Source organism: Lycium ferocissimum, chromosome 4, assembly GCF_029784015.1.
Source record: "Lycium ferocissimum isolate CSIRO_LF1 chromosome 4, AGI_CSIRO_Lferr_CH_V1, whole genome shotgun sequence".
Taxonomy (NCBI): domain Eukaryota; kingdom Viridiplantae; phylum Streptophyta; class Magnoliopsida; order Solanales; family Solanaceae; genus Lycium; species Lycium ferocissimum.
This window is the reverse complement of record NC_081345.1, coordinates 48,997,701-49,016,273: the sequence shown is the minus strand read 5'-3', so window position 1 is coordinate 49,016,273 and position 18,573 is coordinate 48,997,701. Positions and strand designations below refer to the sequence as shown.

General features: G+C 31.9%; 1 protein-coding gene and 1 pseudogene across 1 annotated transcript; both read left to right on the top strand.

Annotated features, from left to right (window-relative positions):
* The first annotated feature begins 1,126 nt into the window (after window positions 1-1,126).
* On the top strand, window positions 1,127-6,916 carry LOC132054812 (GDSL esterase/lipase At5g45960-like). The gene is made up of 5 exons (XM_059446787.1): window positions 1,127-1,468; window positions 2,129-2,259; window positions 3,831-4,067; window positions 5,472-5,730; window positions 6,550-6,916. The coding sequence occupies exons 1-5, from the start codon at window positions 1,129-1,131 to the stop codon at window positions 6,744-6,746; spliced, it is 1,164 nt and encodes a 387-aa protein (XP_059302770.1). The 5' UTR covers window positions 1,127-1,128; the 3' UTR covers window positions 6,747-6,916.
* Window positions 6,917-12,738: 5,822 nt separating this feature from the next.
* LOC132054148 (GDSL esterase/lipase At5g45960-like) lies at window positions 12,739-17,307 on the top strand (annotated as a pseudogene).
* Window positions 17,308-18,573: the final 1,266 nt, after the last annotated feature.

Genomic DNA, 18,573 nt, shown 5'->3' with positions numbered 1-18,573 from the left:
AAAGTGATGTGGCTTTGTGTTATAGTTGAGTCATCACTGATACAAAATTCCTTAGGAATTTCAAGATTTCAATTCTGTTTTCTAAATTCAAGAATAATGAATTAGTCAAACGCACTTCTGACATGTTCTACTAGTGGAAGACTTTATATAATATCACCGGATCTCAATTTTTCATATTTAGATGTATGTTTAATGTATCTTCGATTTCTTTCACTAGATCGTATCAGCCAAATTTGTTGTAGTGCATATTGCATACAGCTCTATCCTTGCTAGTTCTGCCATTAAATTTGTTCATTCATGTTGACAACTGATCAATATAGGTCCACTGCTATTATTAATATGACACACATTTTTTTTTTCTCATTATAATATTAACCACACATAAAAATCGACCCAAAACCTCATGAATTCTTCAACGGTTTTTTTCCATTATTGTATTATTCAATATTCAGCCACGATGATTTCACCTTGTAAGTTTATTCTCTTGCCTATTATACTTGTTATCATTTCCGAAAGTAAATCATTGACTGATAACAAAAAGGGTCAATTTTTTCTTTGAACTATTTGAAATGAGGCAATTTTATCCTTGTTTTCTTCATTTTTTTGGGTTTGAATATGAGGGAAAAGTATATAACAATAACAATAACGCGCACCATATAATACCACAAGCGAACTATCGAAAATAGAACATTTTTGCCCTCCTTTATCTTTTGGTATCAAAAATGTCTGCGCCATCTAAAAATTAGACCACTTCTACGTGCCCTTATTTTTAACTGCTGAAGCTTAAACCCTAATTTCATTTAGCTTTGAATTGCTTATTCTTATGCCGAGGGTCTACCGGAAACATACTCTCTACCTCGCAAGATAGAGATAAGTTCTGCGTACACTCTACCCTTTTCAGACCCCACTTTGTGGGATTCAAATGGGTATCTTTGCTGTTGTTGTTGAAGCTTAAACCCTAATTTAATTTAGCACAGTTGTTGGAAAAATTTAACCCTTTTCCGGATTTTAATCTTTCTCTTTTAAAATTCATTTTAAATTTGTTTAGAGGTCCACTGCTATTAATAGCACTACACAGGGGACATTTTTTCTCATTATATATACAACACAAGAATCGACCCAAACATCATGAACTTTGCAACTGTTTTTTTTTCCCATTATTATTCAGCCACAATGATTTCTCCTTGTAAGTTTATTCTCTTGTTGCCCATTCTTCTCATTATCATTTCTGAAAATAGAGTTCAAGCTCGAACATTATTAACCAATAATAATTATGAAAGTTTGCAAAGGCCTTTCAACAATACTATATCAGCTGTTTTAATTTTTGGCGACTCTACGGTTGATTCCGGCAACAACAACTACATAAGTACTATTGCTAAGTCCGATTTTCCGCCATATGGACGGGACTTTGTCCACCACATTCCCACTGGAAGGTTCACCAATGGCCGCCTCGTCACGGATTACATAGGTACATTCTGACGTAATTTTTGCACTTAGGTCATTTAAGAAGTATTCTGATCTTCATTTCATATTATGTGACGATGTGTTATTGAAGACAATATCTAAGGAAATAATGTGAAAATTCACAGGATATGAATATTATTTGTGTTGTTATAAACTTATAAATCATATCAAGGGTAGAATTGAAAGTTAAAAGTAAAATTGTCACTAAAAAGATAAATATGTTGGTATTTTCTTTTCTAGGGGACTAACTACTATGGAATTTGTGTGGCGCATAAAATGAAGGGAGGAAGTAAAATTACAAGTAACTATACAAGAATAAGTAGAATAGTAACTTGAGAAATAACGCAAGTGACGACTTCCTATAACATGTTAAATTAATGGATAAAAGGTAAATTCTTCTTAACCTATTTAACTTGTATACACATTCAATGTAAAATAAAATTAACATATTCGTGTATTTTAAGCAGCTGTAGTAGGTACTTTACCGTATTTTTCAGCTTACTGATCTCACATGTTAATAATGTTAAAGCATTTCTACATTATTAACAACATATATAAATTTTAATCGCTTTTTAACAACATTATCTAACCGGTATAACAATTTCTTTTTAATATATATACAGTCAATATATATAACTTAAATAATTGTCAATTTTTGTAACAGTTTCCTACCTGGGAATCAAAGATTTCATCCCACCCTATTTGGACCCAAGTCTTAGCTTGGACGAACTCATGACCGGAGTTAGTTTCGCCTCCGGTAGCTCTGGTTATGACCCTCTCACTGCTCAAGTATTCGTACGTTTCTCTCATCTATCTATCTATATCTGTATCAATTAGTGACAGAGTCAAGATTTAAAAAAAAATAAAAAATCAAGATTTCGATGATGGTTGCGCACTGGTTGAAATTGTCCATTGTAGACTAGTGTAGTATAATGGCAAAAATTCAAGCCTTACAAATAATCAACTGTATAGTAGTAGTAATAAATTAGGTGAAATTTATAACTAATTTAGGATTTGTCATGAAATCAAAGATTATGCAAAAACCAAGGAAAAGCTCTACAATTTCCACATGTTCGCATAAATTTATTGTTTCAGTCTTGCAGAATATCAAAAGCAGAAGAAGTACTCTGGCATAATCTGACAGCATGAATCATGCTCAGGATTTAGACTTGCTCCATACTTGCATTGAATTCTTTCAATAAAGAAAATTGCTTTTCCACAGTTAAACTTGTACCTTTCTCTGCCGTTCATTTATTTTAGGGATAAGGATCAAAAACACATCCTAACTATCATTTTTTTTTTTTAGTTTCATACCTAAACTATCAGAAGGTTGAGAAAGCTACCTAAACTATCACTATCTAATTTGCAAAACACACCTCAAATTATTCTTGAATGGTATGTGATCTACACTCTCCATTTTATAAAAAAATGTTGCCAAGTGTTGTCCACGTGGATAAATAATGTTACAATGGAACCTACATGGAAATTAAAAAAAAAAAAACTATTTGTTTTAAAAAAATCAAATTGAAAAATAATAATTTTTGTAAAAAAATATCAAAAATTATAGAAATTTTTTTTTCTGATTTTTTGATATTTTTTGACAAAATTTTTTTTTTTTTCATTTAAAAAAAAATAATGCAGTTTTTTTTATAAAAAATATACATTTTTTATAAAAAAATATTATTTTTTAATTTCCATGTAGGTGCCACTATAGCATTACTTATGCCATGTGGACAATTTTTTTGAGAAAATTTCAGCTTCACTTGCCTTTTGGAGAGTGAGTTCACACATTTAGTTCAGGTGTATTTTGCAAACTAGATAGTGATAGTTTAGGTAGTTTTCTCAACCTTATGATAGTTTAGGTATGAAACTAAAAAAAAAGTGATAGTTAGGGTGTGTTTTTGACCCTTATCTCTTTATTTTATAGAATAAATAAATGCACTAAGTTTTCAAAAATAGAAAGTGGAGTAGGAGTATGTTTTAACATTGCATTTTCTATTGATGATATAAATAGATAAAGATTATAAGGGTGTGTTTTGGTATGGAGGATAATATTTTTCAGTTTTCAATTTTCATGTTAGGTTGGTCAAAATATTCTGAAATACATTTTTTGTCGTCCTAAGACTCTGGGATTAAGGAAAAAGCTAATGTACAGTACTATTTTTGTCAAGAGGTAGTCGTTTAATTTGTCAAAAATAATACACATGATTATATATATGCCCCATTATTCATGAAGTTGAATGTTTATATTATATTAAATATAGGCCTATATCAATTAATTACCTTTGTTAGGATGATAAAAATATTGGATGTTCTAATATAATTAAGAAATATTGACAAGATTTGTGGTTTGATAATAATGACAGGGCGCAATTCCATTGCCAAAGCAGCTGGAATATTTTAAAGAATACAAAAAGAGACTTGAAAATTCAATAGGGAAAGAAAAGACAAAATTGCTAATAAGCAAAGCAACATTTATCATAAGTGCTGGGACAAATGACTTTGCTGTGAACTATTTTAACACCCCATTTCGAAGAAAAACATTTCCTAATGTCTCTGCCTACCAGCAATTCCTGTTGCAATTGGTCCAACAATTTGTCCAGGTAAGTCTTCACATAAATTAAAGCCACGTGTCTGTTCTAAATGTGAAAAAATCTACTAATAATTTTATTAACAAAGTTCATTTAGGGTGTGTTTGGCATGAACGAAAGGGAAATAAAGAGTTTCTTACTTATTTTTTTATGTTTGGTATATAAGCAGAAAATATTATGAGAAAATCCCCAGTACCTTTTGGTGATCTAGTTTACAAAATAGTTGGCGAACGTATAAGTTTTGTATATTTATACATAAATATGCATATAATATACACATAATATGCATATACGATACATATAAAATACATATCAGTGTATAGACTTTGGATATTTGGGCTACTGTCTGTAATTAAGTTTGGCCGAAGGGATAAACGAAAGAATCCCAAATATTATTTTAAAAATATTTGTATATAATCTAGAAAAATACTTTGAGAGGTGGGGGTAGCTGGGAGGAGACAATTAATATGAAATGTTACTCGTGGAACTTGTTTTCTCTATTACACTACATAAGCCATTTTCCTCATTTTTAAGAACTTACTAGAGAAAATGTTTTTCAAAAAATTTTACTAACCAAACATAGAAAAAATTAAATAACGTTTTCTAAGAAATGTTTCCTCTATACCAAACATACCCTCAGTGAGGTTCTTAAAAAAAGTTTGAAAATATTGATGGCGTGTGTCCGATAGAGGTGAAGTGCTTTAAAAGCTCGTTTGGAAATGATGTGATATAGAATAATATGGAGGCAAAACATTGATGATCACTTATGAAGTGGGGAAGGGTTGAGTTAGGTTTTGCAACTTAATTACTAGTAATTAATCGGAGAGATCAACACAAATCACAATTCATTAATAAAGGCGAATTCAGAATTTTAAGTTTAAGAGTTTAAAGTTCTTAAAAAGACAGTATACATATTGGGTTCTGATGTGTGTGTGTGTGTATTAGTGGAAATCAGAATCTTAATACAAATATAGGATTTTGGCCAAAATTATTTAGTTCATCAACTGAATACATAGCCAAAACTCTAGCTCCGCTCCTACTCAGTAGACATAAATATATGTTACACAATTATTTTTGCTTTTTTTCCCCTTTAATATCATTTAAAACACGTGAGGGCTGCCCCGAGTTTTTTCTTATGAATTTTGAAATACATTAAAGTTTTCCCTATTATTTACCAGAAAATTAATGAAAATCGATATTTCCTTCGATCATTGAGTACACTATTGACTTCAAAATTTTATATTATTTAAATGAAAAATAACCTACCATAAGCTATATGTCTTCCTACAAACCGTAAATTTCTATTAGGTATTGCTTTTTGTTTTGTTTCCCTTTAAATTAAAATTCAAATTGTATCATTTAATGTATTTGATATATATGAGTTATGTAAAATAGCCTTTATGCTAATTGTTCTAGGGTTTGATGAACGAGGGAGCTCGATTTATCGGCATCGTCGGAGTTCCGCCGCTCGGGTGCTTGCCGGCGGTCATCACGATAGATTCCGGCGATGCACTTCAACCCCGCCACTGTATTGAATCGTATTCTACCGTTGCAAGAGAGTACAACTTGCTTCTTCAACGTTTACTAAAGACTATACAAATTCATGGCACAATATTATTTTACTTCGATGTCTACACTCCTATAAGTGACATGATATATAATCCAATTAAATATGGTGAGTGCCCAAAAGACTTCCCTTTTGAATTTAACTTAGATACACTGATATCGTAAAGAATTTTTATACACACAGTATAACTGTATAAGTTAACATGTTGTTTCAGCTTTAATTTTACTTAAAGTGTGTTTGGTAACTTTTTCATGCATGTTTGATTGATTAAAATATCTTTAAAAATATTTTTTTTCTAGGAAACATGTTTCTTAGAGAAATTAGGAAAATGACTTCTCTGGTGTGAGCAGGGGAAAACAAGTTTCATAAATGACATTTTATGCTGACTGTATCCTCCCCACCCCCAATAGCACCCTTTACCACCCCTCTCTGCCCCCATCCCCGTAGAGTTTGCCTAGATTTTATATATATATACACACAATATTTTCTACTTACTAATAAATACAAGAAAATCACTTATTTTTTAAGAAAAATAATTTCCTTCCTACAAAAATGTACCCTTAGTATAAGAGTTTAAGTTATATACATCGTCAGTGTAAGGAGTTTTTACATTATTAGCTGACTTTTACCTAGTGTAGCATGTCACTTGTCTTATTTTCAAGATTAAAAATCTCTATCCTGTAGTATCCTTTAGTTGATGTGAAAGTGAAAACAGTTATTTACACCTATGGTGTATATAACTTAAGCCCTTATTATCAATAATTGTGTGCGGTTTGACTTGATAGTGTAAATTTTTTCTTACACTATCAACATTCTTCCTTTAAAAAAAAAAAAAATCTGTCATTTTAAGTATACATACATATATATTTCAATTTTTTCCATCCAAGTTTTTCTCGTTATTAAGGACATATATTTAATTTTTTGTAGGATTTACTGATGTTACCACGGGGTGCTGTGGAAGTGGACTAATTGAAGCTTCAATTCTATGCAATCCAAAGTCAATTGTTTGCAGTGATCCTTCAAAATATGTGTTTTGGGATTCAGTCCACCCAAGTCAAGCTACTTATTACAGTTTGTTCCAGGCCATACTTCCTTCTATTAATTTTGCTCTCAAGCAATTATAAATATTTGGTGAAGAACTAGAAAAGTGGAGGGAAAAAAAGTGACAACAAATTGTTCTAATTTTTTATCCTTTTTTTTTTTTTTTGGCACCCTTGTAATTGTATGGAATATATTGCTCAATTGCAGACGAAGAATTCCTGAAGTAGCTAAATAAGAAGGAAAAGTTACACATATGGCCGGGCGGCTAAAAATAATTACATTCATTAGACAAATATACAATTATTATGTATAAAATATATTATTATGTATAAAATATATATACTTTTTATATATTAATTTTAATATACAAAAAATATATATTTATGTGTTATTATTTTAATTGGCTGCTATACAGTGTAGTTTAATTGCAGTTCACTAAGATACAAACTTTGAAAGTTTTCGGGATAGGTCCCATAATAAGGTTGCTAAAATTGGATAAGAGATATAAATAGAAATCATGAACAAATTAATAAGATGGATATCGTAAATAAGTAAAGGAAAGAAGTGATGTGTTTCTAATGATTATTACAATCGTGTACAGATTCTTCAATTTATACTGCAAAAAATCTCATTGCTTAGCTCTAAATTAGTGGGATTTGATACAAAAATTCAAACAATATCAACACGCTGTGTAATATCTCATAGTACTAAAAAGAGAAGCATTTTGGTGGGTGTTTTGTAACGTCTGCCAGAAAAAAATTAATTTTTTATGTTCAATTGGCCAAAATTCTTGAAAAATATTTTAATTCCTCTCTGGGAAAACAAGTTCCTTAAGAATAAGAAAAATGACTTTTCTAGTGGATTCCACAATGACATTTCATATTGATTATACCCTTCCCGCCGTCCAACTCACCTCATCTTTACCCTCACCCAGCAACCCATACCTTACCCCAACTCACCTCCCATAATATTTGTTTAGATTTTATACAATTGCTTGTAGGATAATCTTTTTCACTATTATATCGAAAAAAAATTAAAAATATTTTTCAAAAAAACATTTTTCTTCGTACCGAACACAATCTAGGTTCATAGAAAAAAGAGTAGAAGGAGAAGAAAGGGGGAAGAAGCAAACAAAATAAAGAAAGGTCATAATGGGCTAAAGCCCAAAAGTGAAAGATGCTGGCATTATGCTTCAAAAGGTCGCACATAGATAACCGATTTTATGACTTTATTTAAGCAACAGCCTAAGTTCATAACATTTTATAAGGTTAGTAACTTTAAAATTGAAGTTGTCAAAATTAGTCTGACGTTACAAATTTATTTGAAGTATGGCATATTACTTGTGCAAGCAAATTTTCGATGTGTCAGAAGTTTGGTTTGTCAAGGCCGAGCTTCCAACATACGCCTTTGAAGTTTTTGAACTATAAATGTCTGAAGTTTCAGACATACATGTTCGAAACTAAGAATAGTTTTTTTGAAGTTTGAACGTAACTACCAATCTTCTGTGCTTTCAAAAATTTTCAATAACACTCACTTGATTTCACTTTTCATATTCGAAATTCAAGACTCACTTCTTCTAATAGCTTGCAACAATCGTGATTTTTAGACTGTGTCTTAATTTACTCCATTAAATCCTATAGGAGTTGCTGAAATTATTTATTTTTATGACTTTGATATAAACATTATACTCCAATTGATATAAAATTGATTTGAAACACGCAATGAGAGTGTGTGTTTTGCAATTTGCAACGAGAGAAAGGGAGAAATTACTACTAGATATAAGGAACAACCAAAGGGTATTTGTAGTCCTCACAAAAGTTTTCAATAAAATATTAAAATTTTTCAATTAATTACTTCTAGGTTCTGACCTTATTTTTTAAAGTCACATTTACTTTTTGTTCCTATGATCTATTTTTCAAAAGCTGTCAAATCTCCTACCTTATTTAACCTTTTTTTTTCTTGGTGGTTGGTATCCGCATTGGAGCTCGACTAATCTGAATTCGCGTCGCGTAGGGCCCAATCCGGGGAAGCGCTCCCTACCAAGATTTCATATCCACGCTCGAACTCGAGAACCCTAGTTAAGGAGGAGCGAACCCCCCATCCGCCGCAGTTTATTTTCCCTGTTACTATTTTCTATTTATCTTAACTATTAACCTAAAAAAAAAAAGTCATTTCTCACTAGACATTTTTGCTTCTTGTTGCTCTCTCAACTTCTCCTTTTTCATTTGTTGCTTATTATAGATTTTTACATGTACCTGTTTCTTTTGTATTATGAAATTTTAGAAATTCTGAAAATTCTTTTACTTACATGGAAGCATTTCTTTTACTTTATATCTATATTTTAATGAACTCATATGTGTTTATAAAGATTTGTACTAAAATGATTTCAGATGAATCCTTCCAACTAGGGGTGTACATGGACCGGGTTGGTTCGGATTTTTTAAACACCAAACCAAACCAATTGCGTCGGGTTTTAAAATTTATACACCAAACCAAACCAATAAAATTTGGGTTTTTCAACCTCGGGTTTTCTCGGGTTGTTCGGTTTTCTCGGATTTTTCGGGTTTTTTTTCGGAAGAGTCTTGATACAAAACATATAACTTTTACTTTAAATATTTCTTTAGTCCTAGTAAGATACAATTATATAATTAAGGCGTTTCTTAAGAAAATAACACAAAATGTGAGAAGAGTGATGACATTGTATTAAAATATTCAACAAAAGCTAATATAATCGGTTAAAATAAATATTGCTAATTAACAAGCCATAAAAGAAAATGACCATAATCTAAAAATACTAAGTCATGCTAAAATAAGTATTAATTATATGACAAAGAAAAAAAACTTAAATTATGTATTTTTACTCTCTAAATCAATTGTGCAAAACTAAAGAATAGATATCCAACATTATTGTCATTTCTAGTGGTAAATTAAATTTCTTTTGTTAGGATTAGTGTTGAGTTGGTTTTGGTTTGGACTTTATTTGAGTTACTAACATCCATAGGATATAAAACTTATTGACATTCAAAATTCTAAGTTCAAGCTTGAATAATATGATAATAGATAAAAAAATTACGAAAAAATTTAAGAAATATTTATAAATTACTTTACAAATAAATATTTTTATGTATAAAATATTTTAAAAATTGAATACATGTAATGTCGGGTTGGTTTGGTTCGGTTTGACTTTTTTTAGTTAAAACCAAACCAAACCAATTATGGTCGGGTTTTTTTTTCCAACACCAAACCAAGTCAAACCAAACCACTAGTCGGGTTTTTTTCTCGGTTTGACTCGATTTATCGGTTTGGTGCGGTTTGTCGGTTTACTTTGTTCACCCTTACTTCCAACCATCCACATTTCATTCCAATGACCACCCAAGATAAACAACGTCTACATAGTGGCATCGGGCTATTATTATCAAACTATTAAACAGTTACTCTCTTATTAAATTAGGAATCCCCTAGAGAACAATTTTCCAAAACGACAAGAAGAATAAAGATATGAATTGGAATGAAAACAAATCAAAGCAACAAATCATGGATAAACGCAAATTGGGAGGTCAGAGTGAATTTGGGGGAATTTAATTCCCATGATCAAAGATTAAATGCACCCAGATGAATGAAACCCACACAATCTCTAAAGTGATTCTGGCTAGAAAATGCAATCACCTACTTATTATGTGTGTTGTTATAACAAAATAAAAGAAAATTCAGTTAAACAAGCAAGAATTATTAAACTTAGAACAAATATTAATCTTTAGCAGCTAATTAACTCACTGATCTTTATATCAGCAAGCCACTTTGCACCACTCAATTGTGACGAAAAGCAGTGGCAACTCTACTAAGAGGTCGTGTATGTTTTGATTGTTTCTACTATTACAAATAAGGCAAATTATCTGCTATAACATGTAAATGTGACCGAATAATGTGAAAATGTCTTTAAATTTTTTAGTTCATAAAAGTTAATTAAACTCTTTATAAGGATGTTCCTACTTATTTTTTATAGTATTGCATTTCTACAAGACAGAGACAAAATCTATGATAGTTATTTTATTATTTATACTGGGAAGGATTTAAGTAGCTTAATCCAAGGTCTAAAATATTTCTATTGTTAAAAAATGAAGAAAACATCTCTTTTCTTCTTTTATTATAAGGATTTTTCACTTCTTTATTTTATTCTTCTAAAATTTCAATACTTTTTAAGCAAAAATAAAAGTATAATTTCACTATTAAAATTTTTTAGGGATCTAAAATAAAAGTTTTACTAGCCTTCGTCTTGAACCGTCACTGTGTGCGTATATATGTGTCAAACTAATGTTCACATAAAGTTAACTAAAAACCCCGATGCAAAATATGGGAAGTAGGGTATAAACTTTATACTTTGCGAGCATGGTTCTATATATAGACCATGCACTTTACATAAATAGACTTTTAGTGACTTTCAAAGTATGCATTTTGGGATATGTTAACATCTTTAATTTTGACACTTTAACAAACACTAACATAGTGGTTGAGAAAACAAGTCCAATTAATTATCTTCCTTTAGCTAAACTGCATTCTTAATTAGTCATGCTATATACAGGAGCCGCTCAACGGTATTAGAGGCCAAAAGCCAAACCTCATAATGAGGCTTAAATTTACTTAATAAATTTTCATTTCAAGTTTAATGTTTAAATTTTTTGACATGAAAAATTATTAATTATCTTTAATTTGTAGTCAATATCTTCCAATAATTCTTTTCTATTTAAAAATATAGCTAATCCATTTTATTTTTCTTTAGACCGTTATTGATCTTAGGTAGTTTATCAATTTTAATTTTAAAAACCTTCTTCTCCCAAGACAACTATTATAAAAATAACATTATGTTATAAGTAATATAGGCAGTTGAAAAGGAATCGAATCGTTTTATCTGATTGAGTAATTTAATTGTAGGACTATCTTCGAATAGTATAATTTCTTTTAGCACTTTTAATTTTGAAAATAATTCTAAATCATCCGTATCAGAATAATTATTACCAAGTTTTAAGGAACATTTAAGTCAAGAAGATCTTTTTATCAAATTTTCATAGTTTGATAATAACTTTCCACCTCTAAATAAAAACAATTATCGGTTAATAGAATAAGTAGTTAATATGAGGAACATGTAAGTGTATACTTCGTTAATCAACCGTGTATATCTAGGCCGAACCGCTAAAGTGAATGGGTATTCGATTTTGGGACCACCATTTATGACACACTCGTTGTGCGTAAGAATTTGTAAATGTACTTACTTCGGAACAATTCCAGACATGCGCTCAGGAAAGTTCATATATGTCTTAAACTTGACAAAGTCTAACTTCAGACAAAATTCACGCATGCACGGTTGAAGTTCCGTCATTTTTGCCTAAACGTCATGCTAATCATATGGTTGAAGTTCGGCCATATTTAACTGAATTCTAGTCATATGTGGTTGAATTCAGTCATTTTTGGCCGGGAATCTTAGTAGCTTCTTTTATTGGCTACCTGAACTTTCACTTTGTTGGTGAAGGTTTGATTCCCCATCTTGTAATCCTCTTCCCCAATTCCCCCTTCCGCTACCCCTTATGTAATAATAAAAAAGTCAGTCATTTTTGGCGTAACTTCATCCATTTTTTCCTGAAGTTCAGCATTTTTGCTTTGCGTTCATGCACATACGGTTGAAGTTCATCCATTTTTGCTTGAACTTCACATAGAAACGCCTGAACTTCAGCCATATATAACTTCAGACACCGCATATCTAAAGTTGTTCCGAACTGAATAAACGTGCAAAAAAAAAAAAAAAATCTTAAATAGTAGTGTCCAGATAAGGTACACCATGAAAATTTCACGTATGTCTAAAATATTTCTTTTAAGGCCTAAAAAATTTGGGGCCTAATTAAAGGAAAGGCCTCATTTCCCTTTGCGTTAAGCCACCCCTGGCTATATATAACTCCTTGTGAAGTCAATGGAAAATGCCTCAAGATTGAAGCTCTAAGTACAATTCACTCCAAGTTTTCTTGATCAGCCACTAATTAAAAGGCACCTTTCATATTCTTTTATTTTTCTTTTGCTAATTTTTTCATGTTGGAAGCTCCAACTCAAGCTCAAGGGAAGAGTGCTTTAGTTTCTGCCATTTTTATCTTTGGAGATTCAACAGCTGATCCTGGAAACCATAACTACCAATTAACACCTTTAAAGAGTAATTTCAAACCCTATGGGAGGGATTTTCCCAACCATGTTGCAACTGGAAGGTTTACTAGTGGGATGCTTATTTCTGATTTCATTGGTAATCACTCTACAAATACTTTTACTTTGATTGATTAGTTTGCAGAGAATGATCAAAATATTACCTAAAGATGTAGCAGAGGCGGGTCTAGGCCGGGTTTGGTCGGTTCGATTGAACAATTACTTTCGGTTCGAACTATGTATGCATAAGTAAAAAGGTTTGAAACGTATTGTCGTTGAAGATATAATAAAGTAAAAGTGTGCTCTCTCACACGGCTTAAGCTTCTAGCCAGATGAAATGATCACACACTTAAGAGGCAGAGCCAAAATTTAAGCTTTATGGGTTCGACCTTTAAGGTTCTTAGGATTGAACGTATTGTAATTCTAAGATTATGGGTTCAGACCTACTATTTGTTGCAGTTTTAGTAGATTTTTGCACATAAATATATGGCCGGCCGCCTCGAAAGTACTGGGATCGTATTAACCCCATGTCGTAACCCTACATCCGTCTTTGCGCACACTTTAACATGGTATCGTAACATGCAGAGGTCATAGGTTTGAATCTCCTGATCGTCATCATTTATCAAAAAGAATTTTCATGTACTTGAAATTTCCTACAATGTCCTTGTGATGGGTGTTTTTAATGCAGCTAAGCATGTGGGTGTCAAAGAATCTGTGCCTCCATATTTGGATCAAAGTTTAAGTACTAAAGAGCTCAAGACTGGAGTTAGTTTTGCATCTGCTGGAACTGGAATTGACCCCCTCACACCAAAAATCTGTGTATGCTATCTATCTCATAATTCCCCTCCCTGCCACCCTACAATTGTGTTCTTAGATATGTGAATTTTAGTGCAGTATATATTGTATTTGCCCAAAAATTGAATCAATATAAAGCTTAGTCTATCATGAGTTTTGGTTCTTAGCAAAATACTACGTGTTATTTTATATACGATGATTTAAATCACCACAAAGGAATTTCAGTAATGTCCTACGGTCAAAAGACGGATACACTAAACACCAACCCAATCTCAACAGGAAAACAAAAAGCTAATCCTAATTGGAAAGAAATTTGTTGTGCCCTAGGAACAAAATTCAATCATACACAAATAGCCAGGTGATATCATACATATTAAGAGTTGGTCTCACTTGACATACCAATAGTCACCAGATTCTTAAGATCGATCTGCATTCTAATTCAAAAGAATCAAAGATACTCTTAATATAGAATGAAATGGTCCGTTTTGAACCAAGCCCGACTGCACTGTATTCCCCCAAAAGGTCCCATACCATTAAGAGTATTCTGTTGGTGTGCGAACAAAGTATCATATTGGTAGCTGAAAAGAAAAAGGAGCTTCTTATAAGGTGTTGGATACTCTTAATGATGTGAGGCCTTTTGGGGAAAACCGTGCGGGCTCGGCCCAAAACGGACAATATCACATTATGTTAAGAGTATCTTTGGACCGTTTAGCCCAACATATTCAATACCTAATAATAATCTATTTTACTTCCATGTGAGATTTTGTTCTCACACACCCGACATAGTATATACTCGGATTTTACTTGATGCATGGATGTAAGATTGGCCTTTCAGAATAAAAAAGTCACTACATATATAAGAAGAGAATTTTTTTTTAAAAAATTATTATTTTATAAAATCCACCATCGTGGTGAGGGGTTAGGCTATAACTTCAACAAAAATTACAAGGAGTTCAGATATAAGTCCAGACTCTTTGTGTTACATGAAGAATGAAAAGCTAAGTTCGGGTGGCCTTAAAAAACAAGAGACCCTTACGAGCTACCCTTACAGCACTATCTATACATGATGAGAGCTAATCTTTGTGTTGGTTCTTTCATCTTGAATGTGATTGATTTAATTTAATTCATGCATTTATGGAAAGTCATATACTATATAAAAAGGCAAGTCTTGGCAATATAGTAAACCACAGTAAGTGATCGAAGGTTCAAGTACTGAGTGAATATTTAAACGTCTATTCATGTAAAAACTTCTTGCCCCTTTGGTTGACACCACCTTAGCCTTTCCATCAGTTCCGTCCTTAATGTCTTGAGTAGGACAAGCAATCTCAATTTTCACAGTATTAGCATAGAGAAGGAAAAGCCCACCCGTAGTGTAACTAAAGTCATGAAAATAATCTCTTGCAGAAATACAAGATTAAGAAGATACATGTAATAAACCTGAGCAGCCCTTTCTTGAACCCCGCTTAACTTCATACAATTAAGGTAAAAAAAAAAACGTTATTACTATTTGTTTTATCATCTTGAATTCCATCAAGATTTGTTTTTATTATCAGTTGAATGCTTTTCATTTCTTATATTCTCAACAATGATGAATTGTTTTTCCTTTTTGTGGGAATATAGAGTGTGATCTCATTATCTAAGCAGCTAGAGAATTTCAAGGAGTATCAAAAGAAAATGGAGGCAGCTATTGGGAAAGAGCAAACAAAGAATTTGATAAAGGAAGCATTGTTCATTGTTAGTGCAGGCACAAATGACTTTGTTGTTAATTACAACACACTTCCAAATCGTAGTAAAAACTACACTCTCTCAGCCTACACAGATTTCCTGTTACAACATGTTCAAGACTTCCTGCAGGTTTGGCCACCCACTTAATTCAACTAAGCTAAAGATAGATGCTACAAATTAAAGATTTTTTTTCTTTCTTTTTTTGGTAAAAAGGATAGAAGAAAATAATATTAGAAAACTTAAGTTATATGCACTGACAATATAAAAATCCTCTCATGCCACTTCAAATTATCATCAGGGGCTGCTCAATACTATTGGGAGCCTAAATTCAAACTTTAGTGAGGGGCCTTAACTTCTTTTGTCACAAAAATGGAAAAAGAAAAAAAAAATCATTAATATATTTTTCATTTGAAGTGTACTTTTTGAGGATCTATGTCAGATATCTCACTAACTTCCTCATGGGCGCCTCTTTGAGATTGTATTAAAGATTCAATTCTGCTCTTCTTCTTATGGAATTCAAGATGATAAAACAAATAGTAATAACGTTTTTTAACCTTAATTGTATGAACTTAATATATGTAGGGATTGTTGGATCAAGGGGCTAGAAAAATTGCAGTGGCAGGTCTACCACCAATGGGCTGTTTACCAATTGTCATCACCCTAAGTCAGATTATGCATTTACAAACAGAGATTGTATTGATTTCTACTCCTCCATTGCTAAAGACTACAAAGATCCAAAAACCAGCTAAATGCCATGCAAATTAGGTATGCAAACTTGGGTTCTCGAATTGCTTATATGGATATCTATGCACCATTGGAAGACATGATTCTAGGCCGCAAATATGGTGAGTTTAAGTTATATATATTGAAATAATAAAAAATATTTATATAATCAGATCACTCAGAAGACGATTGCAAATAAAACGAAAATAATGGTCCCTTATCTTTGGAGGTTGGTTCAAAAAGATCCCTTAAATATACTCCTGATAACATTTTAGTTTTTTCAGTTTGTCAAATGTGAATAACTTTTGTCCTCGTCAAATATTTAACAAATATTGGTTGTTAGACTTAAGGTGAACTGTGAAAAAAAAAAAAATTAACACGAACCAATATTTGGAGGAGCTACTGTTGCAATTTCAACCAATTTTTATCTGTTTCTATAGCTTGGTGCAGCTTTTTCAGGTGCAGTTTCCACTATATTTTTTTATTTTTGGTGTCTGATACAGTTGTTTGTATTGCGGGTTCTTGGATTTTATGGGCTTTTTGTGGTGTTTCTAGTTAAGTCTTTTCTTTTGCAGTTCCCATTAAATCTGATAACTGGAGTTTGTCAAATATTTGACAAAAAACTAAAAGTGCTCACTTTCAGTAAACTTAGGTGACCAAAATCGATCCGGATTGTAATTAAAGGATCTTTTTGAATCTACCAAACATAAGGGAATATTTTTTTATTTTCTCAAATATTGCAATCATTAAACTGTAATTTTAATTTAATAGTCCTCATCTCTATGCTCAACACCTAAATTCATGAGAATATGTTATGTTGGCTCTACCCCTTGTTCTTTCCCTATTAACTAGCCGCATCAAGAACTCAACTCCTAAAGAAAAGTGAAATATATATGTAACACTCAAACAAAGACATTTATTTTTCTTTTTTGAAGATAAGTATTAACTAATTTTTTTTTTTTTTTTTTTTTTTTTTTGTGTTGATAGATTTTGAAGAGGTTAACAGTGGTTGCTGTGAAACGGCCTTATTGGAACTAGCATATTTGTGCAACCCTATCTCATATGTTTGCCCAAATGCATCAAAGTATGTTTTTTGGGATTCAATCCATCCAAGTGAGAAGGCATATGATCTTGTTTCTCAAGCACTTCAGCTAACAATTGATTCCATAACCAAATAATAATAATAAATTGCATAAGAATAATTTCACGGATAGTCACTTATCTTTCATTTTATTGCACTGAGATCACTAAGTTATTCTTTTGTATCAAAAAAATCATTTAACTTTGCCTAGCTATCCTACAAAGTCGTTAACTGTTAGAATTAGTACATTGTACAAAGGGCTAATTATATTGTACACTCTAGAAATAGTTATATAGTTAGTAGAGTGAGTTAGTTTGTTGCAAGTATATAAGAACAACTTGTACTCTTATTTTCTACACTGTACAGTTTTCTCCAGCATGAATAAGAATTTTCTCTCTCTACAAATATTCTCCATTCTCCGTGTTTCTTCATCCAATATAGAATTTACATGGTATCAGAGTTAGGCATCATCGATTAAGATTGACACCTAGATATTTCATCAAATTTAACATGTTCTTCTTCAAATTGGGTTCAGTTTCTGATCTATTCCCTTCGATCTCGCATATGATTGAAATTTAGGCATTTTTGCCCTCATTTTTTTTTTTTTTTTTTTTTTTTGTTCTTTCGCCATCGTTTTGATCTCATAATTGATCGAACTTGGTTCTTTTCCCCAATTTTTGACGCGAATTTTCCCCAATTTGAGTCCGATTTGCCCTAATTTGAGTTCAATTTCGAATTTGACCTAATTCTCTACAATGGCGATTGACTCTATGACTGGAACAACGAGTGCAACGAATCAACAAATTGATTGTAACGATTTGCTCTATGTTCATCCATCCGATGCTCCGGGAGTATCCTTGGTTCCTCAATTGTTGATGGGAACAGAGAACTATGCAGAATGGAGTAGAGCGGTGAAGTTATCACTGCTTGTGAAGAATAAGATAGGGTTCATTAATGGTACATGTACCAGAGAAAATTACGAAGGGAATGAGTTCAAATTGCACCAATGGGATCGTTGCAACGCAATAGTGCAGTCGTGGATCATGGCATCAATTGCGAAGGATTTACGAAGAGGGATTGTATATTCTGATAGTTCGCAAAAGGTCTGGAAAGCCTTCAAAAAGCATTTTGATAAAGTGAATGCAACAAGGATCTATCATATGAACAAGGAAATTGCGTGTCTAACTCAAGGTACTTCGAGTGTGTCCATTTATTTCTCTATGTTAAATGATTTGTGGGATGAGTTTGAAGCAGTGATACTTTTTCCTGGTTGTGAATGTCCAAAGTCTAAGAATTTTGTTGACTATTTGCATCTGCAAAAGACCATGAAGTTCCTAATGGGACTAAATGATACCTATTCACCTCAGAAAAGTCAGATCCTCATGATAGATCCGACATCTAGTCTT